Source organism: Chaetodon trifascialis, chromosome 23, assembly GCF_039877785.1.
Source record: "Chaetodon trifascialis isolate fChaTrf1 chromosome 23, fChaTrf1.hap1, whole genome shotgun sequence".
Lineage (NCBI taxonomy): Eukaryota > Metazoa > Chordata > Actinopteri > Chaetodontiformes > Chaetodontidae > Chaetodon > Chaetodon trifascialis.
Genome location: NC_092078.1, coordinates 6,354,191 through 6,372,950, shown reverse-complemented (window position 1 = coordinate 6,372,950; position 18,760 = coordinate 6,354,191). Strand labels below are relative to the sequence as shown.

Genomic DNA, 18,760 nt, shown 5'->3' with positions numbered 1-18,760 from the left:
TGTATGCAAATCAGCGCATATTTAATGAGACACTCAAAATTTTTGTAATACCAAAAAAAGATTGTCTTCATATAAGTCATGAACTGGGAAAGTTTCATGGTTGATGCTGATGCTCTTTAAAAGTATTTTATGTACCAAAACATTTTGTTGGTTCACACAGCTTTTATAACTGAGGCGTCTCTGCACCCACTCCATATGGCAGCACGTCCCGAGTGTCCTAACAAGCACTGAATTTCTTTAAAAAAACAAAAAAAAACGAGCAAAAAATGGCCTCGCAGGTCAGTGAAGTGCCCTCAAAGAAAGTCCACTAACTACAAAAGTGAACGATCAGCAGCCTTTACGTATGCTGTGTGACCTCTTCATAGCATTCTGCCACCAGAGATCATCAATATTTTAAACTCTGCATATTTAAGCATGAAATAAATCTTTTTGCATCCTGTGCTTCAGTCAAATCCATCATGCACTCTCTAGACGCTCGTCCTGTACATTAGTTTCATGTGTTCGCGCCTCACTCTGACCCAGAAAAGATATATTATCAAAACAGGACGTTTACTGTCCTTTGGAAAATATGTTTGATTAAATCAACCAATCAGCGGTGACCCTGAGGCACATGATTTGCATCAGAATCTGCATGAGGGGAACTGGGCCAGCGGTTCTCCCTCCTGGTACTTTCAGTTTGTATAGAGTGCGTTCAGGAGGTGGACGACATCTGACGCCCGCGAGCTGGCGATGGCGTGTTCTGCGTTATTTCTACTTTAGCGGGAGTCGCAGCTCAGCGGGAGAAGCATGAGCACACAGACACACTGATGAATGAGTCAGTTCTGGGAAACTCAATAAACCTCAGCGCAAGCAGCCCATGAGTTCAGTGTGTAAAGGCTGTTCATTTGAGACATGTCGGCGGGCATGGGATCCAGGCAGGGACAATTCACAAAGCGAAAGGTCAGTGCCAAGAAAACGCAGGGAAAACACGGAGCGTGCAAAAGAGCGCCGAGATGCTGGGAAAAAGGGAGATGTAGGATATGTAGGCTAAAGAACAGGGGGAGGTGGAGGAGGAGAGAGCGATGTAGGGGAAAGGGGAAGAGCGAGGAGCGGGTGGGGCTGAGCGAGAGACTGGAGGAGAGGAGTGGAAGGGGCTCCTGATCGGCGTAGACAGACGGCTCTTCATGGACGGATGCGTTTCCATGGATACCAAATACTAAAAGTAAGCGCTTCCCGCAAGACAATAATCAGGCCGGGGAGGAGGGGCAGAGACACACACATACATCCCCACGTATACAAATAGGTCAACAAATAAGAAGCAGCGACGTCGGCGAGGAAAGCTGGAAGTTAACTGAGGCTCTTCATTCGTTACATCTGATTAGATAAACATTTCGTCAATTGAGGACTCTCAAATTTGACGGGTACGAGCGGAGAAGTGCAGGGAGCGTCAGTAATGGAGTTCAGAGGTCACTCCCTGGACTGACCTCATTCAGCAGGAATGTGGGGCTCCAGACGCACAGGAGCACACTCATATGTTACACATCCAGACTCTCCAGCGTCTCCACAGCAGCTTTGGTCTCGTCCTCCGTCCCTGTTAGGTCAGCATGTGCCCGTTGAACTCAGCAGCTTCTGGCTCAACACACAAAAACTGAAAGGACGCACCCCATTTCAGCGACTGTGCTGATATGAAATTGATAATATTATTCGATCATTATTATTGAATGTGTTTTATTTCAGACACGCCATGAATTCAAATGTCTTCTACTCTGAGGCTGAATTCCCAAACATGAAGCCCACGCTGGCAACATTCAGTTTTTTGATTATCATTGCTCTTAATATTTAAAAAAAAAAATGTATTTAGAGTGATTGATTCCAGTCCTCTGGGGTGATCAATCTCATCAAAGTCAACTTTCAAGAATTAGAGGTCAACCTATCATCAGTTTGGGTATTAAGTTGTTATTAGTTGTAAAACTTTATTTGACTTGTTCATATTGATCATTTAAGCATCAGCACACTTATGATATACCAGTGCTACCCATTAAAGATCTCCTCCAGACTTCTGAAAATACTAATAAATATAATAATATCCAGAATTCATTAATATGCGAACGCGCTTCTGTAAGTCGTCTCCTGAACCATGATTGGCTCCCACCTGCAAATCCATCGTCTGCACGACATCCAACTGAAGCAACAATAAGAAAAATGCATTTTGCAGAGGAGGACTTTAAAGAGCACTGAAGTCTGTGTGTGTGTCGGGGTGTGTGTGTGTCGGGGTGTGTTGCATGGTGGTGGTGATTTTTAATCTCTGCAGACACTGCCATCCCCCCTGTTGACCCTCCTACCAGCTCTCAGGCTGTTTGGCGTGATATTAGTCATCTCCAACCACACATAAACACACACACACACACCTCATAGCGAGCGTACACACACACACGCAGAATAACTCCAGCACTCATTAGCTCATCCTCTACACTCCTCTATCGATCTGATCCTAACCTTTACAGCCCGCTCCTCTACTCCTGCTACAGGCTGTACACCTTTAACTTCCTGGGAACACACATGGACACACACACACAGGGGCTCTGTGTCCTCAGCCTTATCTTCCGTTTACACACACACGCAGACGCACACGCACACACCCCTTGCAGCCTTGCCCTGATCCTTGCTCACTCTTTTATCTTGTCCTCTTCCATCTTTCACCCTTCGCTTGGCTCTGCTTTTTTCCCCTCGCTTCTTTCACCCTCTGGTCCCGTCTGCCCTCCGTTCACTCTCCCCTTTCAACTTCCTTCTCGTTCCCAGGCCTCTCCCATCACTTAAGGTAGTTTCAGTTTGAATTCACTGGCTGTTCATTTGTCACCAATATGCTCAATCCTGTGCTTTCCTTTCGATGAGAGGATAGATGCCTGATAACCATGAAGCTACCAATAACAGCCAGCCTGCTAGCGTAGCTTAGCACAAAGGTCTGAAACAGGGGGAAACAGCTAGCCTGGCCCTGTCTAAAGGTTACAAAATCTGCCGCCCAACATCTCTTAATGAACTCACAAATAAACATGTTAGCTCATTTGTTTAATCTGTTCAAAAACTGGTGAAAAGTAGCATCATGTTGTTCCTCACAGGTCGCGAGCGTCTGTCAGGGATCCTCGGGGTGAGCGCTGAGCAGGCCCGCCGATTCCAGGACAGCTTCCTCCAGACCTACAGAGAAGTCCAGGCCTTCATCCAGAGGACCATCCAGCAGTGCCACAAGCAAGGTCTGTAAACATCCAAATTTCTTCTCCCAGAATTCAACAGCAAAATGTTTATTCATAGGATTAGAGGTTACGGTCGGCGTCACAGTTAAATTACAGGAAACTCAACAAATTGTCCCTTAAATACAATGAAAACGAGTGGGTGGATGTCTGGTGGAGGTCCTGCACCCTTTGACATATGCTATGTAGTTTGAATTGCTTATGCGTACACACACACACACACACACCCACACTCCCACACACCCACACTCTGTGCAAGAAGAAGATGTGCTTGCATTGGCAGGAATCAGACAAACTGCTATTGGTCAATACTTGAGGGGGACGAGGTGGATGGATGGATTGAGGGTGGGTGGGTGAGGGGCTGACGGTTCATACGGGACACTCTATTTATATTCAGACCGAACTGCCAGCACAGCACACCTGAGACTTACACACGCTCACACAAAATAGTGTAAAGTCTGCACTTTAACCCTCATTGCACACAGAACATGAGCCCAGTGTTGACAGGCGGAGAGACGAGGTCAGTCTGCCCCAAAACAGATCCTCCAGCCTCCAACACGGAGGCCCAGAGGCTGTGTTAGACTTTCTCATAATCTACAGTTTCCTTTCATTTTCATGTTTTGAATGATAGTGAGGCAGACAATGCTTCGCTAAGGAGAGAGGAGCGTGTCATCATGCAGAAGATGATTGGATTTTTCCCTCAATGACAGCGGAGGGCACTAAAACACTGCTGCTATTGCGCCTGAACAGGCAAATATGAACGATGCAACTTTACACAGTTAGACAAATAAATATGAACAAACCGTTTCTAAGAAATTGAACTGAACTCACACCTTCCTCCTGGTCCACAGGGACTTAAAGTGGGTGCTCGCTTGAGCGTAATCGAAGGCATCAAGGGAGATCGCTGCAGAGTCATTATCATTGTCATTAGGTTTATGTCTTTGCCTCAGACAGATGACTTCTTTTGAAGTCTTGAAGTCAGGGAAAATTTCTCCCGGGGGGGTCAGCAAGACTCTATGAACGTAGGACTTCCCGCTGCTGGAAATCCTGCAGCATGGACTTCTGTACCGGGGCGTGGCTGCACCCCTCTGTGACCCCTAGTGGTCCGTGACACACTCCAAAGAAACGTCAGACACTCAGCCGCCATGACACTTCGTGATAGCTAGGCTATGTAGCGATACAGCCTACCGATGTGATGGCTAAAGCCAGCTGGACAATCAGGTAAAAGACGTGATTAAATGCAACAGCTCATTAATATGCACACACCACCAGCTGGACAGGGGGTCTGCCACAGGTGGTCTACATGTGGTTCTTGACAGTGCTGGGTTTGCCCTCAGCGTTCTGCTCTGTCAAAATGACGGATGGCCTTCAGAAGAATTCTGTCAATGATGGGAAAATGTTTGTTGAATGCAACCCCTGAGGCCTGCGTTTGGGTCCAAGCCATCCCACCTTAACATTACTTCATCTGTGCTGCATGGCCTTACTAATAAAAACACCGAGCTACAGTATAAACGAATTACATCCCAATCACATTAGTAGAAATCTGTGAGAAAGAGCCAATTGTGTCAGCACTAACAAATGCCAACGTGGAGTCTGACTCCTCTCTCAGGCTGCTCCTGCACGGAAAACTAGGTCCTCCGTCATTTTATCTTGTGTAACAAGCATTGAAAAACAACCTTGTTTTGTAGTAAACATCATGAATTAGGTCGGGGCGTAGTTGTTTTTCACGCCAGCCGGGATGGCGTGCACCTTTGTCACAACAACTAACCCGCCGGCGCACGCAGACAGGTGCTCCATCACCCACCGCGACCTGTCACCGGTGACACACCCCGCTCATCGCGTCCCCTTTCTGCTCCGGCATCGGCTTCCTAATCGAAGCTGCGTGATGGACTCGCTCCTCCAAAATGCGCAGATCGCTCCGGAAGCCTCCGTCGTTCTCAGGGGCAGAGCGGTGTTGCGCCAAACAGTCGGCTTTAATTCAGCTCATCACCATGGTGATTCTCCCATCGGAGAGCGCGCCGGGATTCATCTGCCCCGCTCGTCCCACACTCTCTCGTCTGTCTCACTCTTTCTCTTTGTTTCTTGTCTGTCTCTCCCCTCTTTCGATACTCCTAACTATCTCATCCAATCTGCAGCACTGTTTTCATACCTCTCTCCTTTATGTCTCTCCCCTCATTCCACACCATAAATCTAGCCGCTCGATAAAACAGTCCTCTGTAATTCATGCTGTCTGGATGGAGACATACAGCATCACACTGGTCCCCCTGTCTGTTTCAGTTGGGGTGTTCTGCCTCAGGGAGTGGAGATTAACGCACGCCCGGGCTCCTCGTCCACTCGGCGCTGAGCTTACACTTGATTGGTGTCTGATACAGCGATATTTTGCTCAGAGCTGCTAGATGCTGGCAGGCCGAGCAGAGATGAGATGATTGATAGCCATACTGTGTGTGAGTGGTCCACACTGTGTTTGACGCTGGCGGTCTTTGATTTTAAAATGAGAGGAAGCCGTCACTCCGGGTAAGCCCGTCCTGTTCTTTATGCGCATCTCACCAACACTCTCGGGATGCCTTCACCTGCAAAGACTGGCTGAGATGAAAAGACGAGGAGAGAAGAAGGATTTTTTTTTGTCTTTTTCTTCCTGTTTTCTGTTTTCCTCTTTTTGTTTTGATAGCAGTGGGGAATCACAGAGATGAAAACCAGCCAAGTCTTCTGAAGGCCACGGCAGACACAGGGAAGCCTCGATCCGCACGGATATGTAACCGCCTGTCGATCATGCACGGACGCGTGCAGATATTTCAGCTGCAGACTTCTAATGATCGCGTAGCAGTAGCGGATGAAATCACGGACAGTGAGTTTCAGCCGATTGTTCACCTGTGCAGCTGCAACTTAACTTTAGTTTTAGTTCACTCTCACTGGTCTTATCGCAGCTGTTTTCAGTGAAAAGCTCTAAAAACCCTCTGCACGCGACCTGCTCTGCACGGACGCAGTTAGAGACTAGCTGGTGAACATACTTAAACATTTCGCAGCTAAAGAGACAGATGTTTCCCTCAGGAGCTGGTTGAGACCAAAACAGAGCTAAAAGAGAGAAAATATTGGACAACTGCTCCTGAACACGCTACAATATTAACTTAGAAAGTGACAATATGTCAATTTTGTGGTCATGACTTGTTTTCTGATGCCCCCAAGTGGCCAAAAAATAAAAAACAGCTATTGCAGGTTTGAATATTCATCACTAAGTAGGCAACACTCACATGAATGGGAAACGGCGAATCTCTATACTATATACAACACTTGTCTCACGTGATGAGGAATCTAGTCATGATAGAAGGAGAGCATGGAGTTTAGATATTAAGGAAGATATTAAAGAAGCTGAGTGGGCGACAGCTTGTTTAAAAGCTCAATTACAAACCATTAATACTCCAGTGAAACTGCTGCAGCACAAGTGGCTAATGAGGACATACATAACCCCTGAGAAACTCCAGAAACATGTGTGAAGTGTTTGACTGAGAAGGGTACCCTGATTCATTGTGTATGGGATTGTCCTAAGCTGGTAGCTTTCAGGAAAATGGTTGTCCACACTCTAAGTAAAATTACAGGTATTCAAGTACCCTGCCTAACAAAGCTTTGTATCTTAGGGACATACCCAGATTGCTTTTTTGTTAACTCTAAGTGTAAGACTCTGATCAGCTTTGGCCTCCTGCAGGCCAGGAGGATGGTTGCTCTACCTTGGAGAGAGACTGAAGTATCCTCTACACAACCTTGGATTAGAGAGATAGTGATGTGTTACATTAGAAAAGCTGACCTATGTCATTAGGGGTAAAGTACAAGAATTTGAAGAGGTGTGGGCACCCTTAATGGACTTTCTCAAGCAATAATGGATTATCTGTTAGCCTATTTATTTATTTATTATTACTATTATTATTTTAGATGTTTTTTGTGTGCTATTATTATTATTATTTGTATATTGTGTGTATGCAGTGAGATCTGCTTGCCTGTCATTGTGCTTCTAGTATGGTATGCATGGATGTTCTTATTGAAAATCAATAAAAACAATGTTCCCCCCCAAAAAAAGTAGGCCGTGCTCAAAGTTTTAGGGGGCAACAAAACATCCTTAAACTCTTAAAACTACAATCTGCTTCATCATGGCTTGTGTGTGTGTGTGTGTGTGTGTGTGTGTGTGTGTGTGTGTGTGTGTGTGTGTGTGTGTGTGTGTGTTTGTCTGTGTGTGTGTGAGAGTGTGAGTGTAGCCAAACAACACGCCAACTGTCATCACCTTTTGATTAAAATGATGCTAAATTCTGATTGGTGCGTGACTGACTTTGGCAGAAAATGAGTCACTTCATAGTAAAAGGCTTATTGTGAAAGTGTGTTTCCAGGACTTTTATTTTGAATTTTTGAATATCATCAGCGCAACACCACCATAAGCTGACGAGTTTTCCTGCCCCTGCTTTCATTGCTGCTGCCCGTCAGATGTTCTACCACAGCCTGAACTTGAAAAACACTCGCCTTCACAGCACTGTGTCACTGCCCGGCCGACTGGTTATGAACAACACACACATTCCTGCGTGATTCACGGTCATACCTGTCCATAGTTGGTAAAGACATTTGTATGACACAAAGTCGACTGCACACCCCTGTGATCGGGCCCCAGAACAAAGGTCACATTCCTGGTGCAAAGGTCGCATGTGTGTGTCATGGGTCAGCTCACAGTGAGTAGAAGGTTTTGTGTTTGTTACTGTGCGCTCATTTCCTATGCACGTACACTTGTGTGCGTGACTGTGTGTGCGTTCTGGGAAGAGGGTCATTCAGGTTTCATGCCCTGGTTGGCTTTCCTCATAGTAAGGGACACTAGAGGGATTTAGCTGTTAAGCCTGCTCCATTGTCCAGCTGGTGGAATGTACTGGTCCGCTGTGTGCGTGTGAGAGAGAGCGTGTGTGTGTTGCATACCTGCATTTGGTAATGTGTGTTTGTGCGCGTATCACGTCACTGCACATTCTTGTGTTGCCTTCAAAATGCGTGTTTGTGTGACTGCGCTGAGCGTGAGAGTGTGTTTCTCTTCGCTTTTGTATGCGAATCATGTGGACACCAGAGTTTGTGTGTGTGTGTACGTTGCAGGCTTGTGTGTGTGTGGGTGTGTGCTTGTGTCAGTGTAAACCTGCTGTTACCATAATCGCCCGTAATGCTGTATCAACAAATGACTTTTCATGAAACTGTTCCCTTCAAATGGCACTCTGTAGCTTTAGAAAGTGCAGGTATGGATGACTCACTCGACTGAGAGGAGTTCACAAAAAGTGGCTTCCATCCGCAGACTGATGCTGGAAACAGAGTTATTGGCCAAAACTGACTTGAATGAGCATCTTCCTTTTGGACGCTACGCATCAAATATGGGGAAGGCTGCTGCGTAGGTGAAAAAAAGTTGTGCAACGCTTTTTGTGGCTCCAGAGGGAGCAGAAGTGATGTCACTCAGCCAATATCTGTGGTTCTGCTGCATCGATTTTAATCATTTTTTTGTTAAAATCATTGTCTGATTATGATATTTTATGTTATATTCAGGGGTGCACATAACTTTTTTGGTCTGGTACTCAGAGGAGCACCTGGAGATGTTACTTGGTGCTCATTGAGCACGCGAGTCGTGAACCCGCCCCGCAGGATGGATAAAAAAAGGGATACACAGTCAAATAAATTTTCACAAAAACAACATTTATTCATAATTAAGATGCATTAACAAATGATGGTGTATGTTAGTCTGTAGAATCAGTAGTGTAAATGAGTGGATGGATGTGTATAGTGTGGTGTAAGGTTGTTGGATGTAAAACAAAAGAAAAAAGAAAATCATTTCAGCTGGCACCTTTTTAAGCACTGAATGTCTTTTCTGTAAACTCTGAAATCAACACTGTAAAAACTTAAATCAACTGGCTGCTCTACAGCACTTCTCATGCTTGTCAAATGGTGGATGATTGAAATTCTTTGTCCCTATATAAAAGGCGCTGCTTTTATCAGCCATATTGGGATGTTGGCGGCATATTTTGCACCACATCATGGTGCGTTCATCATTGGTTTGGAGCCAACCGACCTGCTGCAGCCACTTTTCCGAGAACACTCTCTTGTTGTGTTGTGTCTCGGGTGGCGGTTCAGTCTGACGTCTTTTTGGAGGTGGTGGTGGAACACCAAAATAGTTACTTAGCGGGGCTTGCTTCTTGGACATTTTGAAGAGTTGTAGACAGCAGCGAACATGTCGGGATTTTCCGGAAAGAAATACCTCTTGCAGCCGCTCCAGCTGTTGGTGTGCATGTGCGTTTCAATGCGTTTGATGTGCCGTGCATCATGCATTTTGGCGGCGCATGCGCACCTGCGCACCAATTATGTGCACCCCTGGTTATATTTGGCTTCTGTATGATTATAAAGGAAAATGCTCCCTTTGTGTAACATGTAACATGCATAATGCTGATTGCAGCAAAATGCAGCATCTAGCCGAGAAAGTTCCCAAATATTAAATCAGCTAACAGAGCTACATTATGTTATCACGTCTCAGTTTACAGTGTGCCCGTCCCATCAGAGTAAACTGCCCCACAGGTGATTTCCAGTGGCAGTGGATCTTGAGGGAGCAGCATTGACTGGATATCAATACTAATTCAAGCTCGGCTGCGTGAATGCCAGCGTCAGTTTGCTCAAACTCGTGTGACAAAAATGTAAATATTTTGTCTTTTTCCTTTTGTTTAGGTTACGTGCTCTCCATCATGGGTCGTCGACGGACCCTCCCGAACATCAGCTCCCCCGACTGGGGCATCCGCATGCAGGCTGAGAGGCAGGCTGTCAACTTTGTGGTCCAAGGTAGGATGAGTGACAGCTACGATACGTGCAATGCTACTAGCTTGTCAGCCGGTCTGTATGATGTAATGATCATGTAGTGACATGTTAGCTTGCTAACCGCTAATTTTGACTGTGTGTGGTCAAGCAGGGACTGTATGTGTGTGATTTGTGTGTGAACAGGATCTGCTGCCGACCTCTGTAAGATGGCCATGATCAGGATCTTCCGCCTGGTCTCCTCCTCCAGCTCGCTCTCTGCCAGGTGCAACCACCAATCGGTCGCCTTCGCTCGCTCCTTTCATACAGCTAACATGACGACACACGCTAGCTCTTCACACTTCAGTCCTTTCTGAGTCTACGCAGGCAAAACACGGCCCAGTGCTGCATTAATGAGGAGAGCCTATCGTGCCAAAGCACATAAACAACATTCAACATTTCTCCCGCCAACTAAATTTGTAGAGTTGAGGAGTTTTCTCAAATGACTGCTGCCGTTACACGCCAAACATTCTGCAACAGTAAACACACTTGAAGCCAAGAGCCAAAACATACCAGAATTAGACGAGTGTGTGGATGCGAGGACTTAGTCGGGGGTCATCATGGTGGTGCGTTAATGAAGATCAGCCCGACGCCGCATGATTAGCAGGAGCTGCAGCACGAATCTAACGTGTGTTTGTGAATGTGTTTGTAACTGCAGGCTGATAGCACAGCTCCACGATGAGCTTCTGTACGAAGTGGAGGACCCCCAGGTAGAGCAGTTTGGAGGTGAATTTGCTACACCTAATATCATTTATTAAACATTTCACTTGTTTCAAATGCCCTAATGCACCGTACCAAACGCCAAGTAGATGTATAATGAAGAACACTGTATATGAAGCAGTGGAAATGCTTGATTTGTTCTGCTCCAACTCACGGTGCTATCGTACCTTTTATTCCACGCATTCTTCTCACTTGTCTTGTCACCCACAATGCAACTTGACCACCCACTGTTCAGCTGGAGATTCCACTGTATTATGCTAGCAGCAGCTAATGTAACCTCGCCTTTAAAGGGTTTAAATTATGGCTGCGGTCAAAGGTTTGCTCATTAATCCATGTCTACATGTGTGAGCAGCTATGGTGAAGAGCGCCATGGAGTCCCTTCAACACATAGACCACCTAGGAGTTCATCTCAAGGTGAGTCAGTGGATTGTAAAATTAAAGTCATTCAGTGGTATAATAGTGTCAGTCGTCATGTCAGAGGGTTTGAAAACCTTTGTTCAATCATGGATGCCGAGATTTTTTTTTTTTGTTGCCATGGGATCCAGGCGCATGGAGACGCTTACAGAGGGGAAGAGCAGCACTATGGCGCAATAAATAGGCACGCGGCCTCTGCTTTTACTTTGAAATGCTTGCTGAAACACACACTTCTTAAGGGCAGTGCGGGATATTATGCAGATGTTTCAACCCACAAATCATCCTTAAAGCGTTAAGCATCCATTTGCTCAGTGGACATCTGACTGTTAAAAAAAATCCACAGGGCAAATATGCGTCAGTACTTTTTAAGATTTTCGAATGATAGAGATGTCGTACTGCCAAAATAAGAGCATTTGTGATTTGAAATCAGCATTAGCTGTGTGGCTGCTCCTCTGTCAGGCGAGTGAAAATCAATGTAGGTCACTGTGAGCCACACCTACACATGTATGACACACTGACACCTTTACCTTTTCTTTATGTGTGTGTGTGCGCGTGCGTGTGTGTGTGTGTGTGTGTGTGTGTGTGTGTGTGTGTGTGTGTGTGTGTGTGTGTGTGTGTGTGTTTCACAGGTCCCCCTGAAGGTGGCAGTCTCCAGTGGCAAGTCTTGGGGATCTATGTCTGAGCTTCACATCCCTCCAACGTCTCCCTCTCCTCCTCTTTGAGTCCTCCCTCCCTTCTTCTTGCTTTCTCTATCTGCCCCCCCCACCGCCTCCTCTCCCACCACCACACCTTCTCTTTCACTGCTCCAGACATTTTTCTCTGCTCCCTCTCACTCCCCCTCAGCGCGCTCTCATCTTTCTGCCTCTTCTGAGTTTCTTTCTCCCTCCCTCTCTCTCTCTCTCTCTCCACTTGTCCTGCATCCACATTGCCATGGAAACCAGGCAGCTGCAGCTCCCAGTTCTTGCTTTCACTCCATCCGTATCCGGGGGCAACGGCAGGAGCCACAGACTGGATTGCGCCAGTTCTTCTTCTTCCTCTCTCTCCATCCTGATTCCTCGTCGTCGTCGTCCTCCTCCTCCTCCTCAGTTTTCACACTCTCTTGTTAAGACCAGTGCTGTTTTCTCTGCCTCGTTGCCAAGGTGAAGCACCACATTCGAGAGAGTTCTTGGTTTTTATTGGTTCAGAAATTTGCTCGTTAGTATGATTTTAAAAAAGATGAAGCAGTTGAGCTGCTGTGTACCTGAAACACGGTGCGTTTATCGAAAACTTCCTTGTATTTATTGTTCGTGTGTTTTGCTCTCGCTGAATAAAGCTGGCATTAATTCTGCAGGCTCCAAAACATCTGTGACACGTTCCCACCTGATAAACCCAATGACCTCTCTCACCCCGTTTCATGCAGCTTGTTTCCTGCGTACGTCAGGCGCTAATCCTTAATTAATTCTTCAAGCTTTTTTAGCTTATTAACAGAAGCGTTGAACAAGTGGAAGCAGCATAATATTCCCACTGAGTTTAAGTGCAGGGCGGCAGTCAGCTACATTTAGCAGATATTCTGTTATTTTAATGCCACGAGGCCGTGATATTTTAAGGGACGCTTCCTCTCATGAATTTCACCTTTTCTCTCGGTTGCATTCATCCGATTCAAAGCAGATGATCTGATCTCGCTCGGCCGTGCGCATCCATCGCCTCGCTCATCTTTTATCTGCTCACTTGGCTCTCGCCCACTCGCCCCTTTGTCTTGTCATGCCTCTGTCACACGCGCTCACGCATTCCACGAACGCACGAGCACGCGCACCCTTAAGAAACGCTCCTTTCATCCACGCAGCCACCGTGACCGCACGCTCGCACACGCTCGCCGGCTTCCAGACACACTGACCGAGTTTCCGTGTCTCTGGCAGCCATAGAGTCTCCTTTTGCCCCTTTTATACTCTCCTTCAATTAAGACCCTTTAAGCCTACAAAATGGGTCTGGGCAGAACTGTAGGCCTTGTGACATTTTTAACAAAGCCTTACCCCCATCACCTATTTGAAATGTCACCGCCTGTTAGCTGCTCATTACAGAAGCTGTCACTTTTTAAGTCCATACAAAGGTGGCATGTAGGATATCCAGCAGATCCGCCGGCAGTTCTGTCCTGTCATGTATTTACATTCCTCTAGCTTCCTTTCTTCTTTTTTACTTCGCCCGCTGAACCCTCTGACAGGAATGTGCTCGCCGTGTGCTGATTCGAGCCGAGCTTTTCTCACCAGGTCAGTGCGAGCAGTTCAGAGCCAGAGCAGCGGACAGTGTTATGGAAATCTGCCCCTCTATTCTCTCATTGTTCTGTGGTTTAAGGGTGCGCGCCCGTCCCCCCCTTTGAGAGGGGAGCGTGAGACTGGTATGTGCACATTCTGGAGGGCACTTTTGGAGCAGGGGTGTTCAGTGTAGGTAAGGAAGTAAAACAAATGAAGCCAATGAAGCTTAATTCTACCCTGTTAGCCTATTAACAGCTAGATTCACAGGCCAATTACATTTAACTTGTTGTTGAGTCTCTATTTTACAAACTGGAGCTGACTCTGGATTCACTCTATAGTCGAAAACGGCAGCATAAACATACATATTGAGGGAAATTTATATATTAGCGTAGCATATATAACAGTAGACATAGTCTCTGTGGCAGTGATGGACAGGATGAAGAGGCAGGGTTGAACCTTTAGTCTCTGTAGGGTTCCCTGTGTGTGTGAGCATGTGTGTGTGTGTGTGTTTCAAAGCAGGTCTGACACTGCCTGACTTTGGTATGACTGGTTAAACACATGTCTAACGGCGCATTAGCTCTGCACTCCACCATCAGTGGAGCCTGTTAGCTTCCACTTTAGGAAATTTAACAGATGTGAATTATGTTCATTCGACAGAGTGATGCCTTCAATGACCTGTGCCGTTCGCAGGGGCCAAGGCCTGAGGGTCCCTCTGTTGTCAAGGGCAACAGCATGAGCTTCCCCCAGCTGCCATGGCGACCGTGGCGACATGTAAGTAGACCCCCGACGTCACCTCAGATCTACAGTTTATCCGTAATCGCTCTGGACGTGTGTCGCTCGGCGAGAAAAGAAACCCGCTGACCGCTGCGACATGTAAAAGCTTAATGCATCATCGTTTTTAATTGATACAGTATATGTACATCCATGTTTCAGTCATAATGCAGGAAATGCCATCTTTACATCTATACAGTATTCCAGTTGTTGTCAGTATAAAAGAAAGGGTTAATAATCACAATAATAATCCCGGTGTGGTCATACAGCGGTCTTCCTCAGGAATGGCAGAAGGTGAACTGAAAGCTAATGGACATCAATAAAAACCGGGTTGTCACTGCAGTCTCACTGAGGTCGGGCAGACCGGCTGTGCCAACAGCATCTACTCTATGTTGCGGTCTCTCTCTGACGAGCCTCTTCGTCTTAAGCCCCGTGTCCCTGCTTAATCTGCTCAATCAGCGCACCCTGCGTGACCTTGTTACTGTACATGAGAATCATGCCCCACACCACACCTGCTTTTCCTCTTCCTGTAACCTCTCTAACTCCCCGGGCACTGTTTACTCACTGCTCTCCTTTACATGCCGAAGGGCCTCTTTTGCCAAATTCCTCACCCCTCCTCCCTCCCCGCCTCCTCTCCCTACAGGTCCCCCTCAGCTACAATTTCATCCCCCTCCCCCCTCCAAGTCCATCCATCTCATCCGTCTATCAATCCTTCCTTCCATTCCTCCATCATGGCCGGCTGGTTGACCTGCCTGCCTCCCCGCAGTGTGGCTGCATATCAGTCCCCTGCTGTGCTTTGTGAGGGTCGGTTTCCTGGCAACAGACAGCAGCCATGACAGGGCTCCAGGGCAGAGAGAGCCCCCTCACTTTGCAGCAGCTTGCTGTAGCTACGTAGCTCAGTCCGGAGTAGCGGTGCGGTGGTATACTGGTCTCATGGTATGAAAGCTGACAGCTGTCATTCCATGTATGTTTGCTAATCTGCAGTATTGAATTCTGAAGTATTAGTGTTATTTAAAAAATAAAAAGTTTTTATCAAGTGTCTGTCAGGCCATATTTTTAATGAAGGTATGATTTATGAACTGATAATTGTGTAATAGCATTACATTTGAGCCGCTTATCATGCTGTGCAAATCCCATACCGATGCAGCCCCTAGTCCAGAGCCACTGATTCTCCTCACAGCCATGGCTGGCTATGAGCTGTGTGCTGTAAGCTGACAGAGCTGCTGCAGTGTGTTAGGCTCTCTCTGACGTCTCGAGAGTTCAAGCAGACAGGCGGGACAAGGAAGGCTGTGTCTGAACCCGTCAGCGTGGGACAGAGACACCAAGGCTAAGATGGCGTGCACTGTGGCCCCTGAACGCGGCAGCCGTTAGTCAGAAAGGGATTGTCATGAGGTAATACAGATGAAGACACCTGCACTACTGTAGAATCTCTTTATTAGTGCTGTAAATATCTTTAAAATATATTTTTATATATTTTAAATCCACAGTTTCTGTTACAAAAGGAGTAAAAATGACCCCCGGATGCTATTTACAGTAAAATATACTTTACAACTTTACAGTTACTAACCTGCAGATTCAAAAAAAAGACTTTGAATCTCACGTGTAAGAAAAGTCGACGCGGTTGAAGGTTTTGCGATTGTGGCAGCCGCAGCCTGTTTTTATTTTTCAATCGTAGCGACGGACTGGTGGTGGTGAAGTTGCAGCGCTCGTCTGAGTGGTGCGAGATAACCGGAAGTGTTTGTGGTTCAATAGACGCTCACTCGAGAGACTTACAGCAGATTGCACTTTCAGAGCGTGGCGACGCCATCTTTTCCCTGTCTGCTTGAACTGCTCATTTTTTAAGCATCCTTTGCCGCCCCCCCCCCTTGTCATGTCCCCCCATTTCCTATTGACATCTGTACAAATATGCAGAGGTACACCTGTGTACTCCAACTTTTAGAAAAACACATCTTTAACACCTCTTTGTAAAGAAAAATACAAAAAACAGAAACATTTTACAATCAGACACCCCTTCAGGCTTCGATATAATGAGCGGTAATGTCGCAATGCCAAAACTGATGGCATCGCTGCCACTAAATGGTACAGTATAAGGGATATAACATCAATGCAGCATTTCATGTGTTTGATAAAATCATCGTTGATAGTATGTCATTATTTTTGTGGTTTTGTCTGTTTGTGTTTATTGCTTGATTAGATGGCACGTGGGCAGGATTTCTTCCAAATAATACCAAGTCAGTACAGGATTGTGTTGAACGAAACATAGCCACATAAGGAATAAAATTGCAGCAATTACTGTCACCTTTGGCAAATTTTCACCTCCAAAAACAGCCGTGGGTTGTCATACGAATTGTACATTGTGGTATCATGTCTTGTATATATGCATATGATACATACAGTCAGTAATACAGGAGAAAGAGAAACTTTATCCATATTCTTCATAGGAAATGTAAAAAATCAAAACTATCTGTACTGTAATAGCAAAACAAGACACAGTTGTGCTACAAGTGCTTATGTGTTCTTGGCACCTGTGGCCTCAGTCCGAAGTGAGTCCTTCTGTATTTGCCACAGTGGAGCAAAATCCTCACCAGAGGTAGAGAGAGAGAGGGAGTCCGTGCTGTGGAGCTCTGTTGCCGCAGACCTCCTCCCGCCGCCCCGCCGCACCCCCCCGTTTAACTGCCAATGTGGCACATTCCTCCCTCACCCCTCGCCCTCCTCGTTAGGTGGAACATTCCAGGCGACAGCCATCTTCTGAGACAAAAATGAACTCCATCAGGATTGGTTAAAACCAGCAAAGATGACAGTAAATAATACATTAACAATAGGTAGAGATACGGCTATTTACAATCACACAAAATGCCTAACATCTAATGTAGTGGTTTAGTCACTCAATGAAAGAACCAGTAGCTGCTTTTCACCTCCCCCCCCCCCACTGTTCGTCTCATTCATAAAGTAAAAAAGCAACCAGGAAAGATTTAAAACATAAAAATCTTTCTGAGACATAAAATGTTGGCAGTTTACATTCATGCCTGTGAGCGTTCGTCCCCAAGGCTGCTGAGCGTGGACACACACCGTCTGAGTAACACAACACACCCACAGGATCTGTACATTTGTGCAGTTTTGAATTCTACGCTCCTTCACCAGCAGATAAACTCAATGAAACACTGATCGTGACAGATATTGGTATTTTTACAGTTTGGTTATTTCAACAGCAAGAACTGGCTGAAGCCATTTTGGGGTTGAAGTTGAAGTTTTGGCTTGAGTAGCCTCAGTTTGGGCCTCTGTGTCTGCCATCAGAGAGAGAGCATCAGATGATCATTTTTGGGTTCTAAAGCACTCTAAACTAAAAGAGCCGTCTCCAGCAGGAGAGGCCTTTATGCAGCATACCTTCTCAAACCTCAACCAATAGGACAGCACACTCGCACTCAAACGAATCACAAAACCAAAGGAAAAGAAAAAGTGTGAGATTGTTTTTGGATTGTACATCAGCAGAACATTTCCGAGGAAACTAAATGTACACTCTGGTAGAAGCTGCATACAGATTAATTACTACATTCTAACATTAAGTATGCGCTACCAGTTTGAAATGGGAGGTGAGACTTCGCAGGGCACAGCATTCACATGAAGTAGAAAACAGACATTGCTCAGACTAGAAATAAATGCATTATCGTCAGTGCACTTCACCTTTACAGTTCAAAATCGCCCTTCACCGACCTTAAGCCATGCAGTCCACGAGATATCTGAACTCCAGCGCTTGATTCCAGTGCATAAGGCCTTGGCAAAGGCTGTTTTGAATGAGATTACCAGTTTGTTCAAAATATGTACCAGTACGGATCATCATTTCTCCCAAAAAATACATGAAGGAGCGTTTTAAATTTCATCAGGCATAAAACTGAGATTGGCAGCAGCAGAAATGGCTCAGAATCGACAGACTTCACATTCTTCCACAAGATCCAGGCCACAGTTTATTTTACAATCCACCTCAGCGAAGCCCACCCCTCACTCGCAGCCCCCCCGACCTTGCCCGGGTCTTACAAAGAGCGGGTTGAGTCATTCGGTCGTTCGGTTATTGATTTGCACTGCTGTGGTGTTTCTGTGAGGAAACCTAAAGCCTCAGCACCACTGACGCATTCCACTACTGTGATACCAGATTTCACTTTAGGTGAAACTGACGGTTTATCGTCTGATTAGCGTGTTTCAAACAGCAGTTTGGCCGTTGTATCTCGCTAGCTAATTTCCTTCTCGGCTTAGGAGGAAGTTTGTAAATACCACGTGGAGGTCAGTGGCAGCTGTTGCTCCAGAAACATCACAAAACACAGCCTGGTCCTCTTTTGACTCTCCAGCAACAACCAAGTTCAAAGCAGATGCATCAAAAGTGGCGTGAGGCACCCTCCACATGTTGGCCCGATGACAACATCTGGCGCGCTTTTTGAGAACAGTGCCGTTCGATGCCTTCAGTGCGTTTGTGCCTTGCTTTTTGCTTTGTAGAATTTCCATACAGAAAGATTGGCTCCAATTAAAAGACAAAGGGCTCGTCTGTAGCTAAGCCTCCTCTAGGCGCGGCTC

At 46.1% G+C, this 18,760-nt stretch overlaps 1 protein-coding gene across 1 annotated transcript in view; it reads left to right on the top strand.

Annotated features, from left to right (window-relative positions):
• The window catches only part of poln (polymerase (DNA directed) nu), a 51,417-nt gene extending 39,497 nt beyond the window's left edge, over positions 1–11,920 (top strand). Inside the window, exons 20-25 of the mRNA XM_070993788.1 lie at positions 3,096–3,227; positions 9,942–10,052; positions 10,212–10,290; positions 10,723–10,790; positions 11,137–11,198; positions 11,828–11,920. Of these exons, the coding sequence (XP_070849889.1) occupies positions 3,096–3,227; positions 9,942–10,052; positions 10,212–10,290; positions 10,723–10,790; positions 11,137–11,198; positions 11,828–11,920 (545 nt within the window). The remainder of the gene's footprint in view (positions 1–3,095; positions 3,228–9,941; positions 10,053–10,211; positions 10,291–10,722; positions 10,791–11,136; positions 11,199–11,827) is intronic.
• Positions 11,921–18,760: the final 6,840 nt, after the last annotated feature.